Raw genomic sequence first — 17,643 nt, forward strand, 5'->3', positions numbered from 1 at the left:
CTCTTGCTGACCGGAAGCTTCACTGACATCACCAACAGTTGGTTGACCCATGTTATGTGTACGACACGCTGCCTTCTTACGATACGGTAAACTAAGAAAAATATTACAGAGAAAACCAAAGGAAAAATACATCCATGGTATTACCGGAAGTTATGGGAAAAAAATCCGCGTGGGAGCGGACCCATGCGGTTCAAAGCCCCGTTGTTCGAGGGTCAAGTGCAGACCTGCACGAGGATGATAAGCTAGTGTTGCTGACATCATATGTGTTACTGAAGGTGGTAAGAGCTCTGGGCTCATTCATATGCATTTAATAAGCAGATACATATACCTACTGACGGTAAAACTGGGGAAGCTACCTATACGGTTGCTGGCGATCTGCCACAAAAATTAAGTTTGTTACTGACCCTGATGGAGAAAATGAGAAAGGCTTGCTGAACTGCCCAGCAGCAGATGGGGTAGAAGTCACAGCTGTTTCTATCTTGGATGCCCCTGGCCCTGAAATTATGGGAAGAAAAAAAAAAAATGAGAACATGACAAGAAAGCTGTTAGAAACACCGTTCCAGTTTGTTATTCTCTGCAGGTCCAGCCTGTGGGCCTCACCGTGCTCTCCGACAGGTCAGGTCGGCATCGAGGCCCATGAACTTACTTGCTCGCCGGCTCTGTCAGTGTTAACTCCAAACCAAAACAGGCCACGCTCTCCCCTCCGGAAAAGATGCCAAAAGAATTCGAGGGTAGTTTAAATTGAAACCACTGAAAGCAGTTTTATAATTTTATGAGAATTTATAATGAAGTTTTAGAATTATGGAAATATACACTGAAGGAAAAAAAAAAAAAACCCAAAGAGAAATAGGTTAGTATGTGAAATATCTCTGAGTAGTGACTTCATGACCATTTGCTTTCTCCCTACATTTCTGTATTTCTCAGAGTGGATGGTTTTATGTTTAACAAATAACGGCTTTTTTAAAAAAATTACAAAGGTCATACGTGAGTATCGCCACACAGCAAAGCTAAAAGTGCAATCCATTCTCTTCCCTAGGTTCAATTTCACTGTAACTACTCATTAACAGTCTGGGGTATTATCTTCAGTTTTCCCCCTACTGCTCCACTTTAAGAGGGGGAAGAACAGGGAACGCTACATTTAAAAAGCCCAAACCAAATCACACGTTTAAAAAAAAAAAAAAAAAAAAAAAAAGGACATTCTCCTCAAATGAGTACAGGGTAGAGAATTTTTAAAGCTACTATAAAGCAATGCGGTGTGTATAAGGGTATTTTGTGCAACCTTGGTCATCATCTTGAAAAATCAGAAACGATCTCAACTATCAGCACAATACTGGTAAAACTTAACAGGGTGCAGGTCCTCGGCTGCAATTAAGACAAGTGACGTAGAGCGGTGTCAGATCTGGAAAGATGAACAGAGTATGTATTGTAATGGGGGGAGGGCAGGTACCAGGTTACAAATCAACAGATACAGGATACACCTATTTTTGTTTGAAAAACAACACCGAAGTAACCTTGCAGACACGCAGATTAAATTAAGGGTGGTTATTTCCGGAACTCGAATTTAAGAGGCAGCGTTCACTTTCTACCTTATAGGTCTCTTCACTGCAGATGGGTTTTGTGCATTTACGGTAGTTTTATAATCAGAAAGACAACAAAGGTACTTCCATTCTTAGTTAATAAGAGAACTATTTTGCAAACTTGGAGACAGTATCTTCAGGGAGATTTTTCTACCCTCAGACGTCCTTTTCCTTTGGTTATCCAGCATGTGAAAACACAAGTAAACGTCTAGCAATGAAAGACAGGATTTCACAATCACCGCTGAATGATGCACATCAGAAATATCTTTGCAAGTCCCGCTAGCTGTTTAAGATGTAGGTGAAGCAAAATTTCTTAGACTTCCTTGGTTCTTAAGTTCAGGAGGGACAAAAAGCTCTCTAAGGTGGGCCTTGAAGAGGCTGGGATGTATGGTCTTTCAAAACTTTCCAAAACATTAGCCAGAAGTGGAAACCAGCTTCTTAATCTGAATCCTTAATAATCCTCACGGAATTTTCTTCTAACTGAAAACTTCAGATCCCAGTCAAGAAGGGAGACACGGCTCCCTCCCCTGGAAAGCCCGCCCGGTAACAGCCAGTCCTGCACTAATCCACATTCTGGACAACTGAGGGGTACGCACTAACGAGTGCAAGGCCTATTTACTGAAGATGAACCCAATATCCAGCCTTCGATTCTAGAGAAAGGCAGAACGACTGTGCAGCTGAGGAGAAGACGATGTTCGGACAGCGGGCGGCTCGGTCTCTGACGGAATTTGCCCGGACACCCAGCTGGGAGCATGAGCGAAAACAAAAGCCGGAGCCCAGGGAGTGGCATACACGCAGAACCGTGGGCGGCACGGGGCCCCAGAAGCCGAAAGGAACACAGGCCACGTAAAGGGGCCGTAAAGAAGGGGCCAAGGGGAGGGGATGCTGCGAAGACCCCGCATCATCAGCATCTACCCAAGAGAGCTCTTCTGCTTCGATTGGTTTGGGCAATGTGGACCCCTTGGTCAAAGCACTGACGGTGACTGTAAAAACTACTAATCTGCGCTAAGGATAACTCAGCTCGAATGGGTACTGGGAACTGTGTGAAGCCATAAAATCGGGACACTGACATCACTATCGTCTACTCTGAAATTTTTCCATTACCACAGATCTGTTTTCCTTTCTGCATTTTGCAAGCTTTGAATGACCACTGTGAACCAAGAGGACTTTTCAGTCCTTTTAGTAGAAGAATACAGCTCGAGTTGCACTCCCCTCCCGTAACTTTGATTATCCAGCAAAAGGCCAGTGAAGACAACACAATTGCTCCTTTTCAGGAAAAGCATTTTAAGGAAGATTTTTCTCCTACTGCGCTCAAATTTCAGAAGTCTGCAGGGCTGATGAAGGGCTCGCGGATTTCCTGGACATTCTTCATTGACTGAAGCCTTCCAAATATCTCTTTACTTGATTTCCTACGTCAGCGGCCTCTGTGATCTAGAATACTAAACTCTCTTGTGGAGGGTTTCTTTCACCTTGATTTTCACTAAAATGAAAATGCAAACTGACCTGAGGCTTTATCACCAGATGACAACTGACCGGACACTGGCATGGGCCCCGACGGCTTTAGGGAATTTATTAGAGATCCCTGTAACAGAACACAGGCAGAACATGCATGTGAAAACATTAACCATCCTTTAGAATAAAGAAACACATAAAATGAGAACATAATTTAAAAGTAAGCAAGCATACACTTTCATTTAGTTTAATTCTTAAAAACCTTATAATCCAAAGTCAGTATGTTTAAATGCTTATCGTGTGTAAGAGTATATCAGAGCATGGAATATTCTGCAAGCTCCAAGAATACAGTCTTGCCTACCTAGCTTGTGGCTATTTTCCCAGCATCCAGCACAGTGCCTGGCACATAGGAGGCACCGGAACATCCGGTAATGAATAAGGAAATGAATGAAATGGGTTCTGGCTCTCAGTACACGTATAATAAAATTAAAAAGTGGAACTGTTCAACTTCTCCATCTCCAGCAAATGTTCCTTTACTCTTATTGGTTATGACTTCTGCTTACCCTTGTGTTCTCCAAGGTCAACACAGAAACCTCCAGAAGAAGGACCAAATGTTAAACGCTTAAATGCCATTGTAACGATCAGAGAGCCATGCTGAGAACTCACGAGAGGCAAGTTGTGAGGTTCAATCTCAAACACAATGTGAAATTACTCCTCTCAGAGACAGGTGAGAGTGGCAGAGAAACCAGGTCTTCTCAGGGAAGGTTTCAGGGATAGCTTGATCTATCTGCCAGCTGTCTCCAATTGTTTTCTTCTGGATTAACTGTTTACTATATAACTGTTTACAAGATTTTTGTAAAAGACGGTGCTCATCAGGCAAAAGCCTAAGCATAGACGTAAGGGATACCACTGTGTACGCAAGCTCCGAAAACAGGGATTGCCGGAGAGAGCTGGAGAAGCCACCCCGCCAAAGCATTGATCCTGAAAGGTACGATGTACAAGCCACAGAGGGAAGAAGGTACAAAAGCCGGCCTCCAGCTCTGGCTCCAGCATTTCCTAATCATGTGAGCTTGCACCGGTCACTTGTGCCTCAGGTTCTCATTAGGGAAACACATATACACACCTGCCCCGTTCTACCGCACACGGTTGTCGTGTGGGTTATTGAAGGTAACGTTCAATGAAAGTAAATCACACGCCCAAATCACCCAAACAATCGTGAAGGTACTGGAACTGTGACCCAAGATTCCTAGAGGCAGAATGTCAAATGGCCTACAAAGACAACCTCAGGTCCTGACTGACCTACTGTGTCAAGACTGACATAAATTCTACGGAAAGGATCACAGGTCTTTGTCGGACTTCTAGTTTGTTAAAACAAAGCCCAGACTTGAAATAGTACTGTCTTCAAAGACAGACGTTGCAAGGCCGTTCACGAGAGCAAAAACCAGGAAGTCACCTGTTTAGCCGGGTTGGCAGCTGCCGGAGTCACCGCTGGGTGGGGCGCTTTGGCTGCAGGGTATGGCACCGAAGAGCTGAGAAACACAAAAGCGTACACTCAAGAGAAAGGCACGGGGGTGAAAATGACCTTCATCTCTGTGCCTGCCTTCTAGCCAATCAATGACACCAATATCGGGCAGAATCCGTTTGGGACCCTATCCAAAGTCATCTGACACTTTTCTGAAGAATCGCTTGTTGAAATGAAATTTGTGTCTCCAGCATAGAAGTCAAAGCAGTGAGCTTAAAACTTTTTTCCTTCCTGCCATCCTGAGAATGCAAGTTAAAATTATTCAGAAGGAGAGCTTTTTTTCTTACCTGGAGAGTCAGCCCCCTCCCGTCCCCATCCCCGGTTCTACACTCTGGGGAATTTAGAACTCGTACGCCTAACGCTCTTTTCCAAGCCTGAGTCTAGACGCGAGTCTAGAATCGTGCCGGATTCTCTTTTCCAAGCCTGAGAAAATGTTCAACTGGACCCACGGGTTGTATATGATCTGCTGTGATAAAGGGCTCCAAAGTGTTTCTCAAAGAGGAGACATTCAGCTTCTCACAGCAACCACCCCCGAGAGCCCAGTGCTCACCAGGTCAGCGTACAAGAGATTCAAATGTACCGCTGTTCCGTATAACCTGCACCTTTGCTGCAGTCTGAAAGGGTATCTGCTATTTGTAGAAAAGAGATCTTTACGTTAACTCTGAACGCGGTGTGCAGGGAACGGTTATTTCAGTAATTATTTAGTGTTCGTGTGTGAGGGGAAAAACCGGCCTGCTTAATGCAATCAAGGATAAGAGTTCTATTCTCGGCTCCTGGGAGCAATTCATTTATCTGTCCTCAGTCCAAAGCTACCCTGACTGGTAAGTATAGCAATAGTAGCCGTAGGATCTGGTTTTCTTTTTCTCAATTCCCCCTAGGCTAGGGAGGATTGGTATTTTTCCATCAAAAAATTAATGTGGAAGAGGAAAGACAAAAATAAGCTCATGCCTCACGGAAGAAAATTATCAAACGATTTAGCAATCTTACAAGCACCTCACGATTCTCGGCTGGATTAATACAGACCTTCCAAAACTTTATTAGATTGAGAGACAAGAAAAAATGGAGTCATTTTCAGTGAAACAAATCCCCTTCGCTTTTCCCTGAAGACAAAAGAAGCTATAAATGTGTTCTCTGAAGAAAACAAGTCTCTGTTCCCCTGAGATGTCCCGCCACAGGAAGGAGGAGTGTGCGAGCAAGGCTTCTGGGGCTGAGAAAGCCCCAGGCAGACATGGCAGACTGGGGAAAATGTGGTCTGAGCTCATAAAAATCACAAGGGAAATAAGCTTTTATGCTTTCCCAAAGACAAACAAAAAAGAAACTACCGGTAAAAATGAAAGCAGCAACTTACCCAACTTTAGAACATGTTTTTACGCCCAAAACTTAGTTATGACACAACGGTAAGTTAAACCACGCGTGAAACAGGGCGAGTGTCATTACTGTTCCAGTAGTGATAACGCTATCGAATCCCTCGGGGGTTCTGAGTCCCCAGACACACACCGGGAACTCACACGCTGGGCCGTGTGACAGCCCTGCAGAGAAATGCCGTTCGGCGCAGCTGCTGACAAACCAAAGGACCACAGCGACAGAACAGAGCGGTGACTTAATGCGCTTTCTAGCAGCGCAGGCCTGACAGGGACGGTCAGAACCTCATCTGACGGGCTCCGTTCCAGAAAACAGAAGTCAGAGGACCGCAAGCGGAAGCGGCACTGCACCGGCGCCCCAAGGAGACACCTGACAGCAGAGGTCTGCAGATGACGTCGCATTACCGGTGACACTTGAGTGGTTTTTTTTTTTAAATGCTTTTCGTAAGTTTATTTTGAGAGAGGGAGAACATGCACAAGTGGGGTAGAGGCAGAGAGAGAGGGAGAGAGGATTCCAAGCAGGCTCCTTATTGTCTGCACAGAGCCCGATGGGCTTGATCTCACGAACCGTGAGATCGCGATCTGAGTTTAGATGGAGCTTAACTGACTGAGCCACCCAGGTGCCCCTCGTGTGCCACTTTAAAACATGTGAATGAGGGGCGCCTGGGTGGCCCAGTCAGTTGAGCGTCCGACTTGGGCTCAGGGCATGACCTCACGGTTGGTGAGTTTGAGCCCCGCATCGGGTTCTGTGCTGACGGCTTGGGGCCTGGAGCCTGCTTCGGATTCTGCGTTTCCTCCTCTCTCTGCTCCTCCCATGCTCATGCTCTGTCTTTCTCTGTCTCTCAATAATAAATAAACGTTAAAAAAAAAAAATTTAGAACACGTGAATGAGTAATGGGGTCTCTCCGGTCTTGGATGGTGGTTCCTGGAGAAAAACCCTTCCAACAGAATCTAAGTTCTCTGGCTCCCCATGCCCCAGACCACTCTGATAAAGACTAACTGCAGGGGAAAATCCAAAATATCATAAACACCGGAAACTGTCTCAAAGACTGCCTGGAATGCAGAAAAGGCACTCTGCTCTCTGTCACCTGACATACCCTAGCAGAGCCACCCGCACAGGTGGGCTGATGTGCGTGTGTTGTAGGGGTGCGTATTCCACACACAGATATAAGACTGAATTGTTAAGACTGTGAAGCATTAAAATGTCACCTAGGCCCTTTCTTAATGTTCTTTAAAGGTTAATGAACTTCACCAAGGTAAATATACTGTTGTGAAAGGGGCCAACTACTCATTCTTTTACCCTATTTTAACATTTTTCTTAAAGTAATCTCTAGACCCAACGTGGGGCTCAAACTCACGACCCTGAGATCAAGAGTTGTGTGCTCCACCAACTGAGCCAACCAGGCGCCCCTATTTCAACATTATAAAGGGCTTAAAAACCAAGGAAACTGGTTATGCCCTAGTTCGATACATCTTAATCCTGACCACGAGTATCTTGTTATGTACTCACATTCGACATAGCGGATCTAACCGACGAAAGCTACTCAAGTTAACCAATGAACTAGGAATTTTTGGTAATAGTTTAAAGACAGGTAAGGCAAGTAAGGAGACAGGACAACATCTCAAGAGCAAATGAAGAAACAGAGCAAACAGAAATCAGGAGAGAAAAAGAAAGATGATGATAGAAGATACGGAAAACAAAAGCCATCCGTCCATTTTCTCACCTGTCAGATGGGCAGTCACCCTGAAGTCTGGCCATAAATGTGACACCCCGGGCAGAGATACGGGCAGGCAGGCACCGTACAAGGCTTGTGGGAAGACAAATAAATGTACCAACAACAGTCACAATTCCACTCACGTAACTATCCAAGCACACAGATGCCTCCTTGGCCCCAGCAGTCCTGCACTGGAGAATTTATCCTACAGATACAGCTGCTCAAGTGTGCAAAATGATCAATGTGTCCAACAGCATTCCTGATAACAACAGAAGATGAGCATCCCCAATGTCAATCAGTGGAAGGGGGGAGAAAAGAGCTATCGGTTCATTTTTAGGAGTTTCTTATGTTTGGCAGTGAAGATTGTGACTGCCGACTGTTGTCCTCTATTGGCCAATTTTATGTCCCTGAAGACTCAGATATTATCCAAGATATCGTTAAAGGTCTTCTAACTCAGACTGTGGTTCTTGAATGTCCAGATGCCAAATAACTTACATAATGTAAATTGGAGCTGCATTAGAGTTCTGAAAAAGATCTATGTTAAATGTAAACACAGGATTCTGTTACGAATTTATAAGGACATGGAAAATGTCCACAACTAAGTTTCATGACGAAGCTGAAACAGGAAGTTACAAAGCAGCGTGTATTCCAACTTTACTTTAAGAAACAAAATTTTCACAGAATAAAGATGAATAAGTAAATAAAGATTTTAATTTTTCTATCTGGTTTTCATAATGTCTACAATGAGTATTTATAATGAGAAAAACCTTGAGGATCAGTTTTTAAAAGGTTATGGTCATTACTACAGTTATTTTTAAAGTGGGGCAACATCTTTAAGTCAGTGAAAGAAAAAACTGTTAACCCAGAATTCTTGGTGAAAAGATCTTTTAAAAACAAAGGTGAAATAAAGCCTTTGGCAGACACACAAGAGCTGAGAGAATTCAGATCTACACCTGAAGAAATGTCACAGGAAGCCCATCAAGCAGAAGGAAACCCAAACAAAGAAATGAAGGACACCGGAAATGATAAAACCACCCATGTAAGCAAGAGGTTTTTTTTCTTCTTTGGATCTATTGAGCGGTGTCTGGGTGGCTCAGTCAAACGGCTAAACGTCTGCCTCTTGATTTCTGCTCAGGTCATGATCTCACGCATCCTGAGTCTGAGCTCCGCCTTGAGCCACACTGTCAGCCCAGAGTCTGTTTGGGATCTTGGGATTCCCTCTCTCCCCTTTTCTTTCTCCCCCTCCCCTGCTCACTCCCTCTCTCTCTCTCCCTCTCTGTCTCTCAAAAGTTAAGTAAATATTAAAAAAATCAATTTAAAAGATAATCAACTGTTTATTTATAACAACATATCATGGAATTGATAACGCAGGTAGAAGGAAAATGTACAAACAATGACGATATTGCAAAGGTGGGCAGGGCAGAAATTGAAGAATACTGCTCTAAGATTCTTATGTGATACCTTAGTGGTACGATGTCACTTGGAGACAGACTGCGGTAGGTTAAAGATGTGCACTGTAACCATAATGCAATCCCCAAATTAACACACAGTGTTATAACTGATAAACCAACGAAAAAGATAAAAGAAATCATAAAACATATTCAACCCAAAAGAAGTGGCAGAAAAAGAAGAAAAATGGAACAAAGAAAAGATGAGACAAACAGAAACCAAACAGCATTATGTTGATTTAAACCCAACATGATATAGGGGGGCCTGGGTGGCTCAGTCAGTTGGGCGTCCGACTTTGGCTCAGGTCATGATCCTGAGGTTCGTGAGTTCGAGCCCTGTGTCGGGCTCTGTGCTGACACCTCGGAGCCCGGAGCCTGCTTCAGATTCTGTGTCTCCCTCTCTCTCTGCCCCTCCCCCACTCATGCTCTGTCTCTTTCTCTCTGAAAAAGAAACGTTAAAAAAAAAAAAAAAACCCAACATGATATAATCACATTGAATGTAAATGGTCTACGCACTCCAATTAGAACAGATTGGGTGCCTGGGTGGCTCAGTTGGTTAAACGTCCGACTCTTGGTTTCAGCTCAGGTCATATCTCATGGTTCGTAAGTTCAAGCCCTGTGTTGGGCTCTGCACTGACAGTGTGGAGCCTTCATGGGATTCTCTCTCTCTCCCTCTATCTGTGCCCATCCGCCCCCCACTCTCTCTCTCTCAAAATAAGTAAACTTAAAAAAAAAAAAAAAGTAAAAGTTAAGTAAAATGAATCTTGACGCTTACTTAACACCAAGACAATTTAATCGGGGTGGGGGGGTGGGGGGGAGTCTTTCCAACAAATGGTACTGGGACAACTGGATATCCACTTGCCGAAGAATGCAGTTGGAGCCCAATGTCACACTATTTACAAAAATTAGGTCGCAATGGATCAAAGGGCTAAATCTAAAACATCTAGAAGAAAACATAGGTGTAAACCTTTGTGACCTTTGACTGGGCAAGGGTTTCTTAAATACGATTACGATACCCAAAGCAGAGGCAGAAAAAAATAAAAAAATAAACTGAACTTCACCAAAATTATAACTTTTGTGTTCCAAAGGACACTATCGAGAAAGTGAAAGGTCACCTGAAGAATGGGAAACAAACAATCCATTTTAAAAATGGGCAAAGGATTGGGGCGCCTGGGTGGTTCAGTCAGTTAAGCATCGGACTTTGGCTCAGGTCATGATCTCGCAGTTCGTGGGTCTGGGCCCCGCGTTGGGCTCTGTGCTGACAGCCCTATGTCTCCCTCTCCCTTTCCTGCTTGTGTTCTGTCTCCCTCTCTCAAAACCAAGTAAACATTAAAAATAAAAAAAGAACCAGAAGCTTCCTGCTGAAACCACGGGTCATCACAACTATTTATTAAAGCTCACAGACTTTTCTACTAAAAAAAGGTGAATTTTACTATATATAAATCGTGCCTCAATTTAACACATTTTGCTAAAGTTAAAAAACAAAACAAATCAGATCAGGTCACACACCTACCCCAAAGCATCCAATGGTCAGGAGCCAGGTCCTGACCGAGGTTCACTAGATATTACCGGATATGGGAATCCACACCCACCTAACTCCCTGACCTCCTCCCTCCCGCTCCGGCCACGGGCGGCCTCCTGGCTGTCCTCAACCGGCCAGACTCGCCCCTGCTACAGGCCCTGTGCTTGGAGCTTTCTTCCCTAAGATATTCACGAGGCCTGCTCTCTGACCTTTTGGACTTTACTCAAATGTCAAGTGTCAAAAGCCATGGGAAGGCCTAATTTTACGTACGACAGGAAGATGCAGCTTCACGGGGCAAGCAAACAGGGTCTGGTGTTTCTGAGATACTTTAGTCATGAGCCATGGAGGACAGGCACCTTCTTTGGCCAGCCTCTTTGAAACAGTAGCCCATACCCAGAGGACCTCCTTAAATCCCTTCCCTACTTCAGGGTCCTCTGTCACACCTGTCACCATCTTAAATACTTCCTGTCTTACTCATTTCCCTTATTGTTCGTCTCTCCGTGACCAGGGCAGAAGCGGTTGGTTGTCTTTTGCCTGCTTTGTTTAAACGCTTTATCCCCAGCACCTAGAACGGAGTATTAAGCATTTAACAAAGCATTCGTTGAAAGACATAAACGAACGCCAAAATTCCTGAAAGAAATGACGTGTCGGGGGTGTTTTGGTAAAAACAAACCAACAAACCAGCAATCCCACCGTGTTAGGCCCCCCCCGCCCCCACCCTGTCTTGGTACTCTGCCTCCTGCCAGGCCTCTAGCCTTCCCGGCCTTCTTCCAACTCTTTCAACTTTCCTGGGAGAGGCGGTTTTGCGTATCAATTATGCTTAGAGTTAACCTAGTACTCAACAAATGGTCACCAAAAGGAACTACGTGCCAGGCGGGGCCTGCAAGCTAAACAACTGTACTGGAGCCCAGTCCTGTAGGGAAGGAAGAGAAAGTTTCTTCAAGATTCCTTTTGAGTTTTTTCGTCTATTTTTCTCAAGTCAGAGAAGAGGGCACACTGAGAACTGCTCCTCCGACCCAGCCCTTATCAAAGATCTGCTCAGACGAACCATTCGAGGGAAACAAAGGTTAAGAAGGTTAAGTGAAATCACGAAGAGGTGCTTCTCCGTGGTTAACGGCTGAAGTATCTCAGAAACACCAGACCATACTGCTTTCACCGTTAAGCTGGATTTTCCTGCCTTATGCAATATTCTGCCTTTTGGTGGCTTTTCTCTGCCTTCCCTACACGAGGAATCTGGCTATAATTCCCAAACTCGAATGCACAGTTCTTTCCCTTGGGAAGTTCACAACAACCACAAATGCCATCTGGATATAAACAGCATACCAAAGCGTCAAGGTCACTACAAGATAGGAGAGTGGGTAGGCTTGTTTTTGGCTGTCAGTACAGCCCTGAGATAACTAAGAAATCCCTGGAACGGGCGGGGTTGATACATGGACCAACGTGGAATCAAGGGAAGGCCAGCGGACCAGCAAAACAGGGTCACTCGATAAGGCCAAAACAGAGCAGTGAGCAGACCTGCTCCGCGGGGGTGGCAGAGAGCGAGCCCCATGTGGAAAAAACACGGGGCCCGCAGCTGTTCATCCTGCCGCTGGACGAATCACCGGATACCAACTCCCTGAACGATGCTGGTCTTCACCATCCCTATGTTCAGACTGAAGACATGCCCCTCAATTCTTCCCTATGCCTGGGAGAGGGTGCGGTGGACTAGAGATCTAACCTAAGAGAACCTAAGGCTCTGCCGGCCAAGTCTGCGTGCCAGCAGCACTGCTGCCCCCTGCAGGCAGTTCCTCGCTATTACGGAAGAGCTCAGTGGGCTGCGACATACTGGAAAGCAGTCACCTACCCCATCGCAGCAGAGGGGGCTCCAGGATTGTTCTTCAGTTCCTGCACGTTTACCACTTGAGGGACGTTCTTCAGAGTTGATTCAGTCAAAGTACTTACAGCTATTTAAAGAGAGAGGAGAGGGGCATGTTAATTGCCATACAGGATCAAAAATTCCAGCCATATATAAATGCACAACCAGGACACGAATTCAAGCAGTAATCTGATTACGTAAAGGAAATCTACTCTGGGTAGTTCTGCAGCTCTGTGATCAATGGGACGGCCGGCCTACTCCATTCACAAAGATTATGGGATGAGGCTCTGCGCAATTTAATCAGACGTGCTATTTTAGGGAAAAAGAACCCTGGCCAGCTTTTAAAGGGTGGAGCTGCGGCACCTGCCACATTGTTGGCTCGTCCTGAAAAGGGGCGGAGACAGTAGGAGCTTAAGAGAGTAAGAGCGGTGTTCAGGTTGAGGATTTCTGCCACCCACCCGCCCACCCACCCAAACATTCTTTCGCACGGGCGGCTTATCACCAGATTCTTTTAGGTGCTGGGAATACAAAAAATGTCCAAAACCTAGTTTCTTCTCTAAAGGATCTCACGGCTTAGTGAGGCAGACGCATGAGTAAGACGGAGCTCAGGCAAGAATGGTTGGGGGAAAGGCCAAGAGCCTGAACTAACCGAATGGCAACAGGAGGGACACCTTCTTATATCTACGAGGCAGGTCAGCTTTCACGTCTTTTTTTGCCTTAGGGTTTAAAACTGCATTCCGAAACACTAACGTTTTTTAAGTAACTACCAAGACGGCCCGAGCAAAGCTCCCGGGTCTCCTCTAAGGACATTTCTGGCACAGTGGAAGGCTGTGGCCGAGGTAGGACGGCGGGCCTATGATGGTCTGCTGTCATTCCCTCCTGCAGGGAAGCGACCAGGCTCGTCCTGCCTGAGCCTGCACACGTCACCTTTCACATCCAAACGTGCCTACACCTCAGAAATGTTTGCTTCCAAAATGATAACAGAGATCACACCATCTCCCGCTGAGTGGAACGACCCTACATTCTGGCCGATTTTAAGTTTATAAATCATCAACTCAGTCAGCTTGATCTGGGGCCTACTCAGCGCAATGCCGACCAAGATTCTGCACGTTCCGAGTAACATTTAAAGAAAATATCAGAGGATTCTATGTGTTCTGAAGGCCCAAAGGTACCTTAGAAAGCTACCTTGTTTGTGTGCTTTCATACCTGTTTTAGGAGCTTTAATAAGGGTTTTAATATTAGAACTTTTCTTAGAATGCTTTCATCACTGTACAATGGTAATCCTTTTTTGTCATAATCAGACCACTATGTCCTTTCAGTCTTTTAAAAAGAACTGTCCAAAGGGCTACGTGTTCCAAGCAGTGCTAAAATCCACAACCAATTTCCTTCAACTAACACAAAAACACTTGCTTTATGGTGGAGTTTCTCGACTTCAGCAGTATTGACATTTCGGGCCTGGGTAATCCTCTGTTGTGGGGGTGTCCTGTGCACTGTAAGATCTTTTGTGGCATTCCTGACCTCCACCCGCTAGAGGCCAGCAGCACCGCCAACTGCTGGCGAGGAATGCGGGGTGAGAAGAGCCTCCACTTGAGAACCAGTGGCTTGTACAAATTAATTAGTGGTAACTGACGCGCTCAAGGCCAACTACTTAGAAACCCTAACACAGAAGATTCTGGGTAGCCGCAAAGCATTGACAAAGTGCAAGCACTGATTATGATTAGTTCGCTAGACTTTCCGTCTGTAAAGGCTAACCCAGCCGTCTTAAAGAAAACGCCGTACCGCAACAGAAAGAGCACAGGGGTGGAGTCTGGGTCCTGGAACTTACTGGCTGGGTAACCGTCACCTCTCTCACCTGACATCACTCAGAAGCAAAACGGGCGCACGAAGACTCACCTCCCAGGGGGGCTGGGATCCTTATGACACTATCAGGCAATTTTTAATGGCTTAAAGCAGACACTGTTCAAAAGCAGGGATCAACAACTTCATCAGAAAACCACTCGACTGAATGCGGCGGATCTAATACCTCCCCCCAAAATGAAAAAAGCGTCGGATCTAGTCTCTGCCTTCTTGGAACCCTCTCCCCAGAAAGGGGCGGGGGTGAGGGGGCTGTCCCAACGGGCCTCTCTTCTCAAGGGCAGCAGAGAGAGCCGGCTGTTGCCTGGGACCTGCCGTGCCGGCCGGTGACTGCCGAGGCTCCCGGTCAGTCTCCGCAAAGCGCAGGGCAGCCGTGTTACCTGGGGCCTGACTGGCCATCTGCCGTCTCAGCGCTGCAGCGGCGGCCGCCTGGGGAGCCGAGATGGGGTGGGAAGGACCAGGTGCGCCGTGTTTCACGGTTTTTGTTGCAAGCATCGTGCTATCGGCCCCTTGAGGAATAAGTTTGCTGGTAGACGTAGACACTGAAGGAAAAAGAAACCCAAGCGAGAGAGTGGGTCAGGGAGGAGTGCACAGAAGTGGAGACAGCAAATCCCCCAGTGTGAGGTCGCAGGGAAAACGCGAAGGTTGAAGATGCTTCGGCATAAACACACGAAAGTACCGATAAACTCCCAGGCTGGCGCCTCGATGCTCCAAACGTGCCGCGTGCCGTGTGCCTGCTCGACTCTGCCAGCTACAGCACTTGACACAAGCATCTCCTCTGATACAGACCGAGACAGAACTTATAGGCCAACAGAGGTCAAGGCCTCGCTCTCCTCTCATAAAAATCTCTCCATTCCAGCACCTCCCGATCAGTAAGTTGCTTGTTCCCTGTTAGAAGTCACTTCAGTGTGGGGTGCTCGGCGGCTCAGTCGGTTGAGTGGCTGACTCTTGATTTTGGCTCAGGTCGTGATCTCATGGTTGTGAGATCGAGCCCTGTGTCGGGCTTCATACTGAGCATGCAGCCTGCTTAGGCTCGCTCTCTCTCTCCCTCCCTCTGCCCTGCTCACGAGTGTTCTCTCTCAATTTCACTTCAGTGTGAAATCCTGACACTCTGGAACGGAAGGTGTGACAGTCCAATAGTGGTCACCTCTGTGAGCCAATGCTGGGGCAAGCATGGCAGCTGGCAAGGTCCAGGGCAGAATATGGCTAAAATAATGAGCTGAAACGAGCCAGGATTTGAAAGGCATGAGTTACGGAGATGTGGCTTTAGAGTGAGGCAGACAGCCTCCTCCTCTTACACCTGAAACCACCGTTTTTGTTGTTGTTGTTTTTATGTATGTTTATATATAATCTCTACACCCAACATGGGGCTTGAACCCCCGACCCCGAGATCAAGAGTCGCTCATTCCACCAACTGAGCCAGCCGGCCGCTCCAACACCTATTTTAGAAACACAAGCTAGACTCAACAGGGAAGCTGTGTCAGCGTGAGCCCGGCGGGGTCCCTCCTTCCTACCTCTTTCAAGGGGACCCACCTCCTTTGAATTTGTCTTCTCATTTCTGAAACACTAGCAGAGATGGGCCGGACTGGACTTACGGGGGTGACAGTGGCACGGTTCCTCCATCGGACACAAACCTGACAGGGATCTCACCGCTTACTTACCTGAAGTTCCCATCACGCCGGGCGAACCATGAATCAGGTGAGATTTGGCAAAAGGCGCTGCCTGCGGCAAGATGCCGGGCTGGATGGAAGGGGTGCGAACCACAGGCGCGTGCCGAGGGGCCTGCACCGCCGCGTCTTCGTCCTTACAGGACGCCCGCGTGTCTTCGCTCTCCAAAGACTGGGACACGGACGACGTGGAGCTGGCTTCGTCCAAGTCTTCATAGTATCTCTGCGACAGGAAGGCTGACCGAGACAGGCTGGCTACCAAGCCCGAAACAAACACAAGAGAGACGGTTCAAGCGAGTCTGAGAGCTATGTTACTTTCACTGTCGACAGAGAACTACCCAGTTTGAAAACACTTTAGCAATGACTTATTTTAAGCGGAAGAAGCCGTGGTGGAAGGTGAACACATATGGTTTTGGGTCTTTGCTCAAATGAAGCTTTGAAAACCCGAGCTGCGTAGGACGGGAACATTTGGAGTATCGAACAAACAACAACAAAAAATGTGAAGTAAGAGACGAAATAAATGCAAATGCAGGAGACCTCGAGCCCCCACCAGAAGCTCTCACAGGCAGAATGACAACAAACCAAGGGAAGTACCAGACAAGCGTCCACCAAAGAGTCACTTTGCAACAACAAACTTTTAAGAACAGGTGTCGCACGAACTGGGAAGACTGAATGTCCTCAGTCCCGGCGCCTCCAACGTGCCCAACCATCGGCTGATTCTTTTGAATCAATTAGGTTTAAAAAAAAAAAAAAAAAAAAGTCACTGAAATTAATCCTGACTTTTCCCGCTTTTTCTTTTTTTCCTCCTGTTAAGCGATGAAGGAAGGCTTCCTGCCGTTTTGGAATACATTATTACTTCCTGTATACTAGAAAAACCATACACCAAACAAAAGACCCAGCCCTTTTGCAAGTTGTTTAAGACCATTGCTAACAGCTACTGACTTCCTGCCTTACAGGCCCATCACTCCGCAAGATTTTGTCGCAATAAGCAAATACAACCGAAAACCATCGCTACCTGCTGGGACTGCTGCACTCGTCGATTTGGTGGCCATGAGCCAAATGGGACTAGGTGAGACAAAAATAATTGAAAGTAATTTAATGAAAATTTCGAGTTGTCAGCTTCACCAGCCATGCAACAACTACGTGTGGTTACCATACTGGAGTGCACAAATACAGAATATTTCTCTGGTCGATGAAAGTTCTACCGGACAGCACTTTGCCAGAGTATTTTCGTGCACGTACTTCTGCAACAGGGTCACTTAGAAATACCATCCCAAACCACCAGCACTGCTAGTAAAACTGCAGTGCGTATTTCCCGAGACCGTACTTGGTGCAGGTGCCGTGAAAGGGATCTATATAAATTATCCCCTTTAATCCTAATAACTACCCTAGAAAGTAAAAATTGCTATGATTGGACTTTATAACTAATGCTTAGAAAGGCTGGGGTGCCTGGGCGGCTCAGTCAGTTAAGGACCCGAATCTTGGTTTCAGCTCAGGTCATGACCTCTTGACAGCTTCTTCGTGGGTTCAGGCCCGGCATCGGGCTCTGTGGTGGCAGCGTGGAGCCCGCCTGGAATTCTCTCTCTCCCTCTCTCCCTCACTGTGCCGTCTCTGTCTCTCTCAAAATAAATAAAAAACTCGACCACGTTCTAAACAATATCACGTAAGAC

The 17,643-nt window shown here is 46.3% G+C and overlaps 1 protein-coding gene across 7 annotated transcripts in view; it reads right to left on the reverse strand.

The window, feature by feature from the left end:
* NUP214 (nucleoporin 214) overlaps positions 1-17,643 on the reverse strand; it is a 93,728-nt gene that overhangs the window by 34,579 nt on the left and 41,506 nt on the right. For 4 of the 7 annotated variants that reach the window (XM_027035410.2, XM_027035411.2, XM_027035408.2 and 1 more), the window contains 6 exons: positions 15,968-16,228; positions 14,687-14,848; positions 12,441-12,540; positions 4,483-4,558; positions 3,081-3,159; positions 405-495 (listed from right to left, as the gene is read on the reverse strand). In XM_027035410.2, the coding sequence (XP_026891211.2) occupies positions 405-495; positions 3,081-3,159; positions 4,483-4,558; positions 12,441-12,540; positions 14,687-14,848; positions 15,968-16,228 (769 nt within the window). Of the gene's footprint in view, positions 1-404; positions 496-3,080; positions 3,160-4,482; positions 4,559-12,440; positions 12,541-12,649; positions 12,671-14,686; positions 14,849-15,967; positions 16,229-17,643 lie in introns of those variants that run through there. The other 3 variants (XM_027035412.2, XM_053204499.1, XM_053204500.1) reach the window with 3 other exon arrangements.

The sequence above is a fragment of the Acinonyx jubatus genome, chromosome D4, assembly GCF_027475565.1.
Source record: "Acinonyx jubatus isolate Ajub_Pintada_27869175 chromosome D4, VMU_Ajub_asm_v1.0, whole genome shotgun sequence".
Taxonomy (NCBI): Eukaryota; Metazoa; Chordata; class Mammalia; order Carnivora; family Felidae; genus Acinonyx; species Acinonyx jubatus.